Below are 16140 nucleotides of genomic sequence, written 5' to 3'. Positions count from 1 at the left end.
CGAAATTGGGGGGGAAGGCGGGGGGAACTTGCCACTAGGAGTGCCCCGCGGGCAGCTACACCTTGCCATCAGCCGCTCCTAACAGCCGATCATGGCGGAGCGTGGAGGGCTCCCTACCCCCAAGCATCTTTGCTGCAGACCCGGGTCAGCAGGTGGGCGGCGTCGGCGTGGATGTCTGCCGGCAGCGTTTCAGCCACTTCTCAGGCCTCCGTAGCTTCCACGGTTCCCGCCAGTGTTGGCGCCTTTCTCACCAGCGCCATCTCCAACAACAGCATCTGACTCGCTACCACTTTTCCCCCATCCTCGTAACAACAGGAAAAAAAAACATTTTGAGGTACCTGGGAGCGCCGTGCGCTGCATTTTGGTTTAATCCCGAGTGGCTAGGTGGGTGTGAGAAGAGCCGAGCGAGCGTCTCTGCTGCTGCTACCCTTGGTGCTCCAGCATCGGGCTCTGCAAGTTTCCAAAAGTCCCAGTGCGCAGCCCGTTCTTGCATTCCAAGCGCACCCAGGCCGAGCTACAGCTGTCCCTCTCTCGCCAGTGCCGTCTCCAACAGCGGTGGGAACTGTGGAAGTTTCGGAGGCGGCTCCCCCACCCAAGAAGTGGCTGAAACGCTTCCACAGTTCCTGCCACTGCTGCCGCTGTTATTGAAGACGGCGCTGGTGACAGAGGGACAGCTGCAGTTCAGCCTGGGTGCGCTTGGAATGCAGGAACGGGCTGTGCACCGGGACTTTTGGAAATTTGCAGAGCCTGAGGCTGGAGCACCAAGGGTAGCAGCAGCAGAGATGCTCGCTCGGCTCTTCTCACGCCCACCCAGCCGCTCGGGATTAAACCAAAACGCAGCGCGCAGCGCTCCCAGGTACCTCAAAAAAATTTTTTCCTGTTGTTACGGGGATGGGGGAAAAGTGGGAGCGACTCAGATGCTGTTGTTGGAGAAGGCGCTGGTGAGAAAGGTGCCAGCACTGGCGAGAACCGTGGAAGCTATGGAGGTCTGAGAAGCAGCTGAAACGCTGCTGGCAGACATCCACGCCGCCTGCCCGCTGACCCGGGTCTGCAACAAAGGCGCTTGGCGGGGATAGGAAGCCCCCATGCTCCGCCATGATTGGCCGTTAGGAGTGGATGGTGATGAGGCATAGATGCCCGCAGGGTGCCCAAGGTGAGGGTGCGCGGGAGGGGGGGAAATTAATTCACCCCCCAAAAAATGTCCTAGCCGCTTTTTCGGGGCTCAAAAAAAAAAAAAAAATAAGACTCGGCCTTATTACATGAGAAACACGGTAGTTTCACACTTGATAGTGATAATACAATAAATAATATGCAGAATTACAGAAGAAATATTTCCAATTAGTTTCATGCCAAAGTGAATACAGGACTGCAGTTTTATCTCCAAAAATCTCATTTTATATGCTTACCTCTGTGTCTCCAAATTACTGAAGCGAAAGCAGAAAAAATAGCCACAGGAAAAATCAACCAAGAAAGCATAGTCTAGATAACTTTCCATTTACAACATGAAATTTCAGTGACTAATTTGCTAAGACTTCTTGAATGAAGCTAATATAAACTAAGCCAAACAACTGAGTACTTTTAATAGAGAATAGAGCAAAAACAAGCAAGTAAGTCTTGTTTTTCCTGGTACATTCAAATCAAACTTTTAAAAAAATTTAGAATTTTAAATTAGAAAACCCAACTATAGATATATATACACAATGAAAGCTATGTGTATTAATGTTTATCAATGTATACAGATACTTGGGCTTCAGAACAATATTGAAATGATTCCATTATCAGATGACAAGTTGATATTTAATATACATGTAATTCAACATATATCCAAACTATGCTTAAAACGGATTCTTAATTCTTAATTAAGAATAGTTAGCATTTGATATTCATACAAAAAAGGGACACAAATGTAGCACCTCCCCCGCCCCCCCAGTTTTAAAGTGCTTCTTTTCTCAAAATCATTTGCAGTTGGTGAAGGCAATCATGCATCCCAAGAAAACAGGTAGCTGCTTTAAAAAGTTACCTACAAATATTACATTGACTCCTACATACTTTGAATTTTCTTTTTGGAATTCACTCTGAAATGCCAGAGATCTAGTTTCCAGTTTAACAGATAGCTTCATCTACGGCTATGGTACAGAATGGAAAGGTCAGAGCCAGACAGAACAACATAGTTGGACTACCAAATAAATTTTCACACTCACTGCACATTTAAAATCCAGTAAAATTTGTTAGCCTTATAAAGGTATAATTTCCTTACTGTAATGTATGAGTAGAAATGCCACCAACAGCCTATAACTGGATTTTTTGTTCCAATCTATTATATATGAAAAGTATTCATATTTCTGTTCAGATTGAATACAATTATCATATGATAGAACAAAATACAAATTTAAACACTTTAAATGGTATTTTATAAATTTTGGAGCTTTAAAAATACATTAGCTCTCTTGGTTGTTGAGTTAGTTTTGTAACTGACTTTTTATCTGGTTGTAACACACTGACCAATGAGATTAAGCATAACACAATTAGATCATGTTTTCTTGTGATTTCTAAATGCTAAAAGATCAGATAATCAAATTACCTATATCAAATAATTATTGTCAGTTTATTTAAGCATTAAGAAACTTCTGGCAATTTGTTTAATTTCACTGTTTTTAAATTGTTATAAATGTATAAGAAAATTAGAACACTGGTGATGTTACCTAATTTGGTAATGAAATGTCTGCAAATAACTAACCTCAGAGAGCACCAAGAACCACACAGTTCAACTATTCTACTCGTATAGGACAGTGGTCCCCACTTTTTGGGCACCAGGGACCAGTTCTGTTTTTCCACGAACCAGAGTGGATAAGGTTTCATGTGCTGCCTGCATCCTGTGGATGGGCCTTTGCTTGTTTGTGCAGCCATTTCTGGCATGCTGTGGCCTGGAGCTGGTCCACAGACTGGGGGTTGGGGAACTTGGTATAAGAGAATAGCAACTCACTGATATAATAAAAGAATTTATATATTAACTCATATAAAAAGAAGTAAAATAATTACCAATACGTATAGTAGCTTTTCCTTTTCTGCCATTTCCCAAGACTACTGTTCTTTTTTTATGTTTGTTTTTAACATCTTTTGAAAGTGGAGAAGGAAGCCACTTGTACTAGAATAGCAAGGGGAGGAAACAGCACAGATATTTTGGTTTAGTAGTAGTTACTTCAAACTGTAAGTAACATGCAATACACATACTAAAGTGGCTTTAGGATAGCACTAATTAAAACAACATTTTAAATAGATACCTTTTTCCTCTATTAATAAATTTGTTCCTCTAATAGTTTGGGTGGGATGGCTAATACTATAAAAACAGACAAAAATTCAAAATAATCTTGATAGATAAAAGAAGCGTGCTGAAACATAAAATATTATACAATTGTAGAGGAGGGGATCTCTGGCTGATAACATGTACCAAAAGGATCTTACTGTTGATCAGAAGCTTCATCTGTCAGTCAAATGCAATTTTAGGCTACATCAATAATAGATTATAGAAAATAGGATTTCTATTATTTTATATCAGTTAGACTCAATTCAAGGACTATATCCCCTTCTACAAAACATTATCCACTGGTAAATTATCCATTTAAGCACAAATACATTTAGACTCAACAGTCATCTAAATACTTGCATGAATATCTGACCTATTTGGATTACTTTGCAGACAACCCACAAGAGGTTCCTTTCTCTACTGATTTCCATGGCTACTACTTTGCAGAAAAAATAGTAATAATAAATTTGATCAAACTCTAACATTCTCATTATACTGTCATCAAGTAATTTGAATTTTAGTCTGACCCGCAATAGCTTTTTTTTGCCTACTGATGAACATGATCCAGTAAGATAGCAGGTGGAAAAATCATGTCAGATGCCAGATAAAATTCTTTTATGTTCAGTTTTGTAAATAGCAAGCTGCTGAGAATATTACTTTTGTACTATGGAATTCACAGGTTTCCTACAGCACCAATATTATATAAATCTATATTGAAACCAATGGATGACATCATTTAGGACGGAATTCACAGGTTTCCTACAGCACCAATATTATATAAATCTATATTGAAACCAATGGATGACATCATTTAGGACGGGAACAACTATGATTCCCAATCTTAAATTACAGACTAAAAAAATGGTAACTAAATGACCTAATATTGGTGGAAAATACTCAGTATCTATGCAAAATTTACTTGAATAGAAGTAACTGTCTCAAGCAGATCAGGAAAAATGCACCCTTGAACAAACTGAAAAATAAAGTCCTTATACAGGTGGTCCTCATTTAATGGCCAAAGTTACAACAGACTCCCAAAAGATACTGACAACCCAATTTTGAAGTTACAACAGCCATATTCACCCTGCAATCACATGATTGCATTTTGGTTGCTTGGCATTCGGCTTGCTTTAATAGCTGTTTGCAGTGTCCTGTGATCATGTGACTGCAATTTTCAATGTTTGTTGCAGGTTTCTGGCCTTTATTTCTGACAAAGAATGCTCAGTGGATACAACAGATTTGCTTAATGACTGGTTCAAAAAAGGTAGTAAATTGGGCACAGTCGCATGGTGACTCACTTAACGACTGCAACAAATTACAACCATAAATCTGGCTCAATTATGGACTATATGTAAGAGTTCCACTGAAAAAAAACAGAGGAACCTACAACAATTTAAACAACAGCAAAGGCTAGCAAAAACAAGTTGCATTATTTTATGTTCATTAAATTATTAAATAATGAAGAATATTTAGCGCATACCTCTAAGTTAGTGTCATTGGCATTCACGAGAACTTTTTCAATTATTTTCTTCATTAATGCATGATCTACAGATAGAATAATAAAAAGTTAATGCTTTTATCATATACTCCCCCGCCCCCAAAAAGAGAAAGAAATCCTATGTGACTTATTGATCATTGCTTTTTTCTGCTCTTAGTTACAATTAAATTATAACCAGAACAGAGCCTACCCACTATGGTTGCAAGTCATGATGGTTGTTAAGTGAAGCACCTACATGAACACCTCACTTAATGATGAGTGTTCATGGGGTCTTTAAGCAGAGTACAGGCTGCACAGGAGTGGGAGAGGCCCTCTTCCACTCCCTAAAGCACCTGATGCTCCACTTCTCACCCCTCAGCATCCCTGCAGACTGCATGGCGCTGTCCCAGAAACGGGCACAATTTTTAGAGAAGCCATAATTCCTTGCAGGTGCTTCAAAAATGGTGCCCACTTCTGGGATAAAGACACATGGCCTAGGAATATTTAAGGACAGAATGGCCTGCTTTCCTTCTCCAACACAAGTTACAGAGGTAAGACACAAGTTCCACAAAAGGTAAGTGAACAATTGATGACAGGAAAGTGGAGGGCAGGATGAGGAAGAGATACTATAGATAAAGGGGCCACTGCAGCACCCGAGTGAGCGATAAGGACAAATTTTGTTCATATGTTCATGGGGCACTGCAGAGGCTATAACTTTTAAACCTTTTAAACCTATAAATAGTTTTTCATGTTCTGTTCCATCTTCAGTCGCTAAGTGACCGGCCATAAGTCAAGGACTACCAGTATTATTGTGAGATAACTTTTCATACATAATTAGTTTATATATGTAGTATAGATTATATAGTTTAGATTCAAAGTATAATATATTAATGCATTTCTTTTTCCTTAGATTTCAAAAGTTACTAGTTTTTAAACCATAGGCAAGAAAAGATTAAGTATGTTTACTGTGTTCAGTAGCTTTGTACTGAACAAAACTCCAGGGTTCGTTAAGGTAATACTTGTTTATTCTACTTTCATTATTAAATGTTTATTTCCTACTTTTTTCTTTTACATTAGGTAGAATATCATACATATACTTGAGTTCAATGCTGTTCTGGCTATCTAAGGAAAAGAGGTTTTGAACCAATTTTTCATACATACCGGTTTTGAACATACCGGTTTTGAACCAATTTTTCACAACCAATTATGATGACAATCAGTTCTTACTGTCAGAAAATACATAGTATAAATTTATTGTGACAGACAAGTCAGATGTAGGCTCCTCATATCTTTCTCTAGATAGCTGGGCAGCATATGAGGGTTATAAACATACAATAAAATGTTGACTGCAATTCCTCAAATAAAATGTTATCTTCTCCCAGGATTGCACTGTAGCCAAGAGAGTGATTCCGGTGAATTTATGCATTGCAGACAGGTGCTAAAAAGCATCTTTGCATTTTGCTTTTAAGTCTGAAACGCTATACAGCTCTACAGAAGCCAGCAATAGAAATCTATAAGAAAGCACCTTGGGAAAAAATATTTGAAAGCCTAATGGGAATGAGTTCTTATTAAAAGTAGTACTCATGCTTCTTCAACCCTGTTTCTCTACTAAATTTTGGGCTTTGTTTGGTATTATCTTTTTCTATGCATATTTGAAGTCATCCTCTGATGTTGTTTTTCAAAAAGGAAAGTTATAAACTATGCTGATTTTTCTTATACTGAAATTGAAGGAAAATGTAAAGAAAAAAACAGGGTGTACAAAACTAAAATATGTTTGTTCTGAACTTGAAAGAAACCATTGTATTCTGAAAGTTCTAAAGTAACTGCAGCTTGGCAGAACCAGACAAACTAAAAGCTAGGAGGAACTCAGAGTACATGGTGTGAGTACAGTAAATCTAATATGCATTTTTCCCTCTTTCCTTCTTCTCCACACAATCTGTGCATTCCTTTCCACCCAACTGCATATTATCAGTACCTTCCCTTCCCAACCCAGTTCCCCTTCCCTCCCCGTTATCAATGTGGTACTGTATATGCCATAAATCTGCCTATCCCCCATCATTCAAATTCCTTCTTTTCCTGCTGCTACTGGCAATGTCTATATATGCAACTGTCAAGGAAATCTTCACTTGACTTTTTCCTTCCTTTCTCCCTTATCTCCCTTCTCTTCAGAACAAAAGTTTTAGTATATTCTAAGAATGGTATAGAATGGTTTTCTGAGAACATCAACAATGCGTGCCAGACCACCCAAAATCAACTGTGCACGAAACTGTTTTTCATGGAATGATTGGCACATCCTCATGGAAATTACATTATTTTATAATAAAGAAAATGTTGTGTGTGTTATAAATTCTAGATAAAATGGAATTTCAACTTGAATCCTTTTAAACCTTCAGAAAAAAATAGAAGCAGACATACCTACTAATGGATTTTTTCTGATGTCCAAAACTACCAATGTTGTGTTAGATTTAAATGCATCCAAAAGTGATTTCGCCCCCTCACTGCTAATTCCACATTGCTGCAAATCAAGTGCTTGAATAATAGAGAGCTGACATTAATACACCGCATGGTCTATGAATATTTTAAGCACCAATCTCTACAAAACAAATAGATTATTTCTGCCATCATCTATCAACACATAATTACAATTCAAACAAAAAATATACTTTAATACTATGATCTGAAATCTCCATCACATCAATAATTTGTCAGTTTTATGGCTGCACATAACTTTTACATAGCATTGTTTGACAACAGCTTCCTGGTTAAGTTTATTTAAGGCTCCCTTAAGATTGATGCCAGAATGGTTAGTATTGACCTCACCTGGATTTTATGATGGTGCATAGGTTAAAGCACATTGATAAGAACTCACTATATGTTTCCATTTCACGAACAATAGAAACACAACTTTTCCTCACAGCAATTTCACCAAGTGTAGTGAAAGATGCTAAAAAAACCACCACACATCAGAGCTTAAAGTGTATCAGTAGTGCCATAAGTTGATAACTTGTAACACTGGAGACATTACTTTCCATTCACATCTTGTAACAGTACATAAATATACTATGTGCATAACCCACCTAAGTAAAGTCCTTTAGACTTATAGTCTTCAACACATAACACATATGTTACTTGCAGGTGAAGATAAACCCTTTAGAATTAAGTTTTTATATACAGTCTTAAAAAGACAAAAAAATAGAAAAGGTAGCAATCACCTTTGTGATTGTGCTGAGCTATATTTTAAAAATCAGTCCACATAAATCTGAGAGCTAGAACATGTCATTAAAAAGTGATAAAAAATAAGGGCACAATAAACTTGAACTATATTAAAAGAATATTTGATCTTTAAATAACAGAAAAATGACAGTTTGACATTTTGAAAATTGAATTACTCATCAATAAAACACAAAAATAAACAAACATATTCAGAATTAAATCTACAAAACATACCTTTTAGCCACAGATCTTCTGCAAGGCAATCAGCTAAAAGAGCAGCACCTCGATCACCAATAAGAGTATTGCAGTTTAGTGTGATGCGCCTCAAGCCAGCCATACAATCAAAATCAGGTCTCCTATAGCGGAGACTTTCAGCCCAAGCTTCACCATGTCTTTTCATTGCCTGATGCTGTAAAAGACCATAATAAACATAGCTATTGAAAAGGTGAGTTAGAAGTTAATTAGCTTTTTAGGACAAATAAAATAGGAACTGAAACATGACAGTTATTAAAAACAGATATAAAATATTTTATTTCAAATTATTTCCTGTGAGAATAGTCTTATCTTATATGAATTTTATCCTACTATGAACTTTAGATGAGTGTTTATTAGTACATCTATAAACTATTCAACCCTATACCACATCCTCAGAAGAAAGTATAAATTGGCTAATAGACTCATTTGACAAAAAAGACTAAAGCATAAGATTATATTGTCAGCATAAGTATTTTATAACCTCCATAAATACTATTTATTTTTAAAAAATGTTTCATTGTCCAGAAATAAATGTTGCAATTCTAAATACTTTAAACCTGGCTTGTCCAACCGCGGTCCACGGGCCGCATGCGGCCCAGGTCGCCTCATAATGCGGCCCAACACCCACCCCAACCTTCATGAAAGATCCAGCGAGGAGGAGGAGGGAGAGGCAGGCGCGAGGCGGGGCGAGCGAGCAACAGAAAAGGCGGGCAGCCGCAGCCCAAAAGTCCTGCCCGCCACCTCCTGCTGTTGCCGCCGCCACCGCTGCTGCTTCTGCCCCCGCCGCCGCTGCTTCTGCCCCCCGCCGCCGCCACTGCTGCTTCTGCCCCGCCGCCCCGCCGCCGCTTCTGCTGCCCCGCCGCCGCTGCTTCTTCCCCGCCACCCCGCTGCTTCTGCCCCGCCACCGCTGCCGCCACTGCTGCATTTGCAGGAGGAGAGGTAGGCGTGAGGCAGGCGAGCTTTCTTCCCCCCTCCCCCACAAAATTTGGCCGGAAAATTATAAAATAAAAATAAATAATTTTTAATAAATAATAAATAATAATTTTATTTTATTTTATTATTTTATTAATTTAATTTAATTTAATTTAATTAATTATTTTATTTAATTATGTGTGGCCCAAACCAAATTTTCATCTTCTAATGTGGCCCAGGGAAGGTGAAAGGTTGGACACCCCTGCTTTAAACCAACTCTTCCCAACCTAGTATCCTCCGTATTTTTTTATTGTTTTGGATGTATCTCATTATAACTATCATTCAAAATGACTAAAATGGAAGATGAGTATAGGCTGAAGAGGATGGGAAAATGAAATTTAAGAAGCATATGTAGGTAGAGCAAAATTCAGCATATCTACAAATAAGCTAAAACATCTAAAAACACATGGCACAGAAAGGAAGAGCGCACAGGACAAGACAAACAAATAAGCAAATAAACAAATCTGAAAATTTAAGAATTGTTTCAACAACTGCTTAGAATGAAAACAAACTCCACATTAGGCCCAGATTCACTGCTGTTTAAAAATTTACAACCAGTACAAAGGTTCTCTAGGGAGGTTACAATATATTCACTTATGTGCTGCAGAAAAAGTGAACTGTTAAGTAGTAAACTACATTTCTTAAACATTTTTGAAACTATCACAACCCATGAACATCTTAAGAGAAATTATTAGTGTTATCTTCACAAATTAAAAGCAAGTAGAAGTAGATCACTCAAATAGTACAGGTGGTCCTTGACTTACAACTATTCATTTAACAACAGTTCAAAGTTACGATGGCCTCAGAAGTGATTTAAGACCTTTCTTGAAGTTACAACATCATACCAGCCCACCATTAGGTATGTGCTATTCAGGGGCTTGGCAACCAGTTCACATTTACAATGGTCACATAGTCTTGTGGTCACATGATCACAATTTGTATCCTTCCTAGCCGGCTTCTGACAAGTAAAGTCAACTGGGGTAGATAGATTCACTTAATGATCTCATGATTCACTTAACCATGTGATTTGATTAACAACCACAATAAAAATGGTTGTAAGATTGAGTCGTCAATAATGACTCACTTTACATCCACACTGACTTACCATGTAAATTTTAGTCCTAATTGTGGTTGTAAGTCAAGGACTACCTGTAATCAAACTTCAAATGAGTTTTATACGAAGTTGTTTTACTTTCAGGATGCTGGATATGTGTTCTGTTCCTCGCCAGGTTAAACTGCATCCTGTAAAATCTATAGATTTGATGCAAGCTGAATTCTTCACACTCTGACAAATTACTGAAAACAAACAAACAAACTCCATTATTCATCTTAAATGTATTTAATACAAGTGGGAAGAAAGTATTTCTACATAAAAACATTATATTTGGCTTGCACTTAAAATCACAGGCTTAGCTACTTACTCACAATTCACATCATCTAACAAACTGGAATTTTAAAAGCCCTATTTTAAAAGCAACTGGAATCTGACTTATATCAACCATATATGCCAGACAACATGCATAGCATGCAATATGGGAAATCAAAGCATCACTTCTACATCCAGCATGTCTTTTTTATTCCTTAAAAGATATTTCTCCATCTCTTAAAAAATTAGTATATAGCAGTTGACCAGATGTATATGGCAAATGTGGGTGGCAAATCTGTTACTAAAATTAAGCTTATTAATAAATAGGAGACTTTACAAACAAGACAATAATCAACTGATCAAGCTCTCCTATTTACCTATGAAAAAAATGATCTCAAATCACACAGACAACTTAGATATGGATAGCAAATTTACTGCCATAATAGGAAGAGAACGGTGAACTTGGTTAATCTTGAACAGTAACAAGAGATTTTGTATGTATAATCCTGTTCTCTTAAACATGCAATGGGATAATACCTGAATGATATTATATAGAAAATAAGTTAGCATCAACCATCAGCAAGATGCTGTGAAAGAAACATTTATTCTTACATATTAGTTTACTTATATCTCAGTATTTGCTATTTTAACCAATATAATATTTTAATCAACTATTAACAGATCATGTGAAATGTTACCAAATAAATAAATATGTAAAAGGCCTTATCCTGCCAATGAAATAAAACAAGATTAAAAAAGAAAGTATTAAATTAAATGTACATCTTACAGCTTTTTAATAGTTAACAGAGTTGTCTGGCTAGCAGGTGGCCATGTAAACTGAACAAATAAATAGACAATTATAAAATATATGGGATTTACCCCAGAGTGCTATTTTGATGATTGCACTGTTTCAGACTTATATTTTTCTTTACAAAAAGCAAAACTTACTTTCCAAACCTCCATCACCTATTGGTGAGTGGGCTAAAGATAGTTTCTCCAAAGATGATGTATCAGCCAACCCCTTAAAAAAAGAATATTAATATTTTTTAAAGCAAATACATATTAAAATTAAAATTATGTTGCAATTTAATAATCTTACTTTTGTCAATAATATTAAGTCCTTTTCCCTCAAAAGCAACCCATGTAGTTCTAGATTTCCCAGGGCCTTTGATACCATCAGACAACCTTTGATAGCTTTACATAATTGTCCAGTTAAGTCTTTGGATCGAATGGCTGGAATTCTTCTTCTTATACCTGTTCCCTGTTTTTCAAGACCTAGCAAACAAGAATAGCTTAAATATCAGTAAACAGAAAATTAATAAATATAAGAACAGCTTTAGTATTAGTAAACACACAATGTGTCAAAAGACAAATTATTCATATAGTATATTTACTCTGTTTGCCACCTGTTAACTTTATAATTAGACTGGATTTCCTCTAAATTAGACAATGCTAATAAAGACATTTCAAATTTAGTAAAGTAGAAGTCAAATCTATTGTTCTCCCTCTTTAGATAACATAAAGACTAAGAACAAATAAATTCCAGCTGAAATGTTGAATATGGAAATGATCTAGTTCAATTAGAAATTCAATTAGAAAATGAAAAACAAAAGAAACAACCACATTCTTAAGGTCAACTTTATGTTTTGTTAACAAAACAAGATGCTTCACCTGTTTTAACATCACTTACCAAAGCTCTGAGAAGAAAGCCTTGTTAAATTCTACAGTTGTGATAAAGACTGGTATTTTCTGCAAGCTTTAAGGACATAATGAAAGGCTAATTACCTGAGTCCCCAGGCCCCTGATGGTGACAGCTCTTTATTGCAATAAAAGTTAAAGTCTTGTTATGTCTGACTGCACGCAGTAGAGGTATCCAATCAGCAGCTTTAATACGATCCGCATTGATATCAAGAATATTATGAAGTTTTTTGGCTTTCACAGATGTTAAAGGGGCACAGCCTTCTAAAGCACAGAGCTGCTCATAATGAGCATAAAAATCCATACTGCATTGTCTCCTTACTTTGACAGAATCAATCATTTTCAGTTACGTACTGAACTATGATCCAGAGCTACGAAAAGAAAAAACACAAACTTTTTGTTAACAGCTACACATACTCTAACCAATTAAAATTTATCAAAACTATAGTCCTACTATGCCTCTTTTTTCTTTCAAGATCAAACTCTAGACTGTAAAGAGAGCTTGGCTTCACCCTTCCACGCAAAACCAGTTTGGATGACTTTGGACATATTTTTCTGCCCAACCAACCTCACAGGAGTAAGTTGTAGAGAAACTAGAAGGCAGCAAAATTAGATATGTTCACCAACTTGAGATAGATAGATAGATAGATAGATAGATAGATAGATAGATAGATAGATAGATAGATAGATAGATAGATAGATAGATGACAGACACAGAGAGACATACATACATACATACATACATACATACATACATACATACATACATACATAAAATATTAGGATAAAAATCTACCATCTTTAGATCAGATAATATTTAGACTTTTTGTTCTTCATAATGTTCTGCTATTGTTGATAACTGAGTTGCTATCAAAGACATTTAAATCTTTATCAGTCACTATACTACCAAACATTCCTAGTACATAGTTGGACACAGACAGTGGCACAGAACTAGATTTGGAGGGAGTGATAGAGGTGATAAATCATTTTTCTTTTATATTGGCTATGTTTCTTTTATCAGAACCATCCTAAAATAGACAATTGACTCTTTCAGCCAAAAATATATTTATTTCTAATACGATCACAAATAAAAATATTTTATGAATAAGTAAGAATCTTACTGTAGGAAGGAAGTCTTCTAGCTGTAATAAAAGTGAGAACTTTCTGCAAATAATCAGGTTTTCTGAAAACAAAATCCAGGATAAAAAGGATTGAGCCAAGTGGTTAGAAACAAAATCCAGAGAAACAGAGAATTATACCATGGAATATGCAAACAAACTAAAAAGGAAAACTGGATATAATGACTGCCAGAAAACACTAGAACAGAAGTCTGCAATTCCTAAGCCATGGCCCAGTACTGGGCTGCAGGCCATTGGGAACCAGGCCATGCGAGCACAGGGCAAGTACACGAAACTGCATTTGTGCAACTGGCATGTGTGCATGCAAATCCCTCTCCTCTCTTCCCCCCCGCTCCCCCCCTCACGGGTCTGTAGAGCCAGAAAGGTTGGAGATCACTGCATAGAAGATGCTATTAAATATTTTATTATAATTTATTCATATAATCATTCAATCCACTTTACAAATCGTAATATTCTTAACTACCAGACACTATGTGCGTCCTTTAGTGAAATTATCTTAAGCCAGCACTATGCAAAACATAAATTAATGCCTTCTATTTTAAATTAAGGATGCCTCTAACCTTCTAACTATGACCATCAAATATATTAAAAATGTTATTGTGCTTATTTTAAAAATAAATTTCCGAGCAATTGTTTTTAGATTAGAAATATTAAGTCTTAATTCCATTCATAAATTATAAACGTAAAACTATTGGTGTATTTTCAAAGCAACAAGGCCACCTGTCCAATTAGATGATGTTGCCAACATTAAGGAAGAACTGGTATCTGAGTTTAATTCCTCTCCTCTTTCCTGACTCCCAATTATATTGATTTTGCTTTGAATCCACTTGACCTTGCAGACAGAATTATCTTATCTTCTAACTGTTCCAGATTATTTAGATATTTTAAGAACTGTTCAGGCTAATACCAAGAATAAACTTTTACTTCTTTCCAAGACAACTGTCTGTGGAGATTCTCAAACATCTAAGTCATAGTTGTCTCAAAGGTCTTTTTCAGACTTCTGGTTTGAAGGGTTTCGGTGACAGACAGGAATCCGCAATCGTGCACGGTTTCTGCCTGGGCTCGCCGCTGGAGCGCCCCGAGCCAGCTGGTTTCGGGACTAAGCCACCCCGTAGAGGTGGTGAAGAAGGGGGAGACTGCCAGCAGGGTTGAGGAGAGCCGCATCTCTCCTCCTCAGCTGATCAAACTCCCTTTCCCGAAGGCGGTAGGAGCAGTGGTCAGAAATGGCCACCTCAAAGAAGTACTCAACCGGAAAAGAATGTGCAGGAGGAAGATAAGAAGTGAACGTTTTGGCTGACTGGGCTAAGTTGAAAAAGCAATAACTAAGGTACCCTGGAATTTAAATTTTACAAGAAATAACATTGCTCCCAAAGAAGAGTCGGAAGCAGCGAAAGAAAGTCAAAAGGGAAAGGTTTGGGGTTTTTTTCTTCTCTCTCCTTCCTTATATTGACAATTAAGAATAAGAAATTGGAAAAATCCGCTTTGGCATCAACAGGCAATTAAGCTGAAAATATAACTAAATGCCAAAGGGACAATAAAAATTTCTGGACATTAAAAACTTTTTCTTCTATAAGCAGGAAGGGAGAGAAAAAGAATAAGGGCAGGATCTGGAAGAGGGAGGAGACTGCCTGGACTTCAAAAGAATCTAAAGTAAAATCTCAATAAAACTTCTAAAAGATACATTTTAACTGAAACTTTGCAACTAAATAGTAACCCCAGGAAGAGAAAGTGGAAAAAAAAGAAAGAGCAAAAAGAAACAGTTTGTGTGTATTTGGATTACTTGGTGACTTTTGGATTTTTGGCTATTATATTTGAATGACTAAAATCAATCGAGTGGTTGTTTAAATTTTTTTACAATGGCATCACTTTTCGATGAATTGAAAATGGAACTTAAAAAGTACAAAGAAGAGGCACAAGAAGGGAAGGGTTCCTTTGGCTTCATTTTTCAATTCTTAGAAATGGAGATTTGGAACTATGAGAAACAACAAGAAAAGACTGCAAAACAAGAAGACAAAGAAGAAGCCATCTTTAATGAACAAGTAACTATGTGGGGAAGAAAAAGGAAAGGGGGGAAAGAGGATGGAGAAATTAAGGTTTAAAAAAACTACCAAAGAAAAGAAAAATAATTCAAAAAATAAGTATAATACTGGAAAACAACAGAAAAGGGGAATACAGAAGAGGAAAGTAGAGGTAGAGAGACAAAGAGGTAAAAAGGGGAGGGAGAAGAAGAGAGGGAAGAAGGAAAGGAAAAGAAGTCACAAAGGTCCGGAGCAAGATATAAAGAAACAGGACCTATTTAGAGATAATGGGTAAAAATGTAACTGAAAGGGGGATTCTGTAAAAGTACATGAGATTGTGTTGTTATATTTGAAATAGAAATAACTTTAGAAAATTGGAAACAACATATGATTAGAATGAGGGATAGAATGGTTAGTGTAACTTAGTGAAATGTTTGTGAATAAAGTAAATGAAATAAATGAGAAAATTGAATTAGGAAGGAATGGGAACACTTTAATTTGTCAATGTTTTATAAAATATAAGTGAAGAGGGGGGGAATTGATTATGGAAAGCTAATAATTGTTCCCATAGAGGTATGATATTTAATTGAAAAGTAACATGAAAAATCTTAAGACTTTAATGAATTTTAATATTAATGATAGAATTGAATTGGAATGGGATGTTGTTTTAATTATATACATTTATATTTTTTTCTTTT

General features: G+C 36.5%; 1 protein-coding gene across 11 annotated transcripts in view; it reads right to left on the bottom strand.

Annotated features, from left to right (window-relative positions):
• The window catches only part of CEP78 (centrosomal protein 78), a 29944-nt gene that overhangs the window by 11655 nt on the left and 2149 nt on the right, over positions 1–16140 (bottom strand). For 4 of the 11 annotated variants that reach the window (XM_087957838.1, XM_087957839.1, XM_087957840.1 and 1 more), the window contains 10 exons: positions 13407–13468; positions 12373–12656; positions 11687–11862; positions 11536–11608; positions 10414–10517; positions 8229–8403; positions 7197–7310; positions 4785–4849; positions 3040–3145; positions 1407–1424 (listed from right to left, as the gene is read on the bottom strand). In XM_087957838.1, the coding sequence (XP_087813964.1) occupies positions 1407–1424; positions 3040–3145; positions 4785–4849; positions 7197–7310; positions 8229–8403; positions 10414–10517; positions 11536–11608; positions 11687–11862; positions 12373–12625 (1084 nt within the window). In that variant the 5' untranslated portion in view covers positions 12626–12656; positions 13407–13468. The remainder of the gene's footprint in view (positions 1–1406; positions 1425–3039; positions 3146–4784; positions 4850–7196; positions 7311–8228; positions 8404–10413; positions 10518–11535; positions 11609–11686; positions 11863–12372; positions 12657–13406; positions 13469–16140) is intronic. The other 7 variants (XM_087957841.1, XM_087957843.1, XM_026674988.2 and 4 more) reach the window with 3 other exon arrangements.

The sequence above is a fragment of the Notechis scutatus genome, chromosome 2, assembly GCF_049901735.1.
Source record: "Notechis scutatus isolate UNSWTSFEM ecotype Mainland chromosome 2, rNotScu1.2, whole genome shotgun sequence".
NCBI lineage: Eukaryota > Metazoa > Chordata > Lepidosauria > Squamata > Elapidae > Notechis > Notechis scutatus.
Note: the sequence above shows the minus strand (reverse complement) of the source record. Positions and strands in the feature narration are given on the sequence as shown.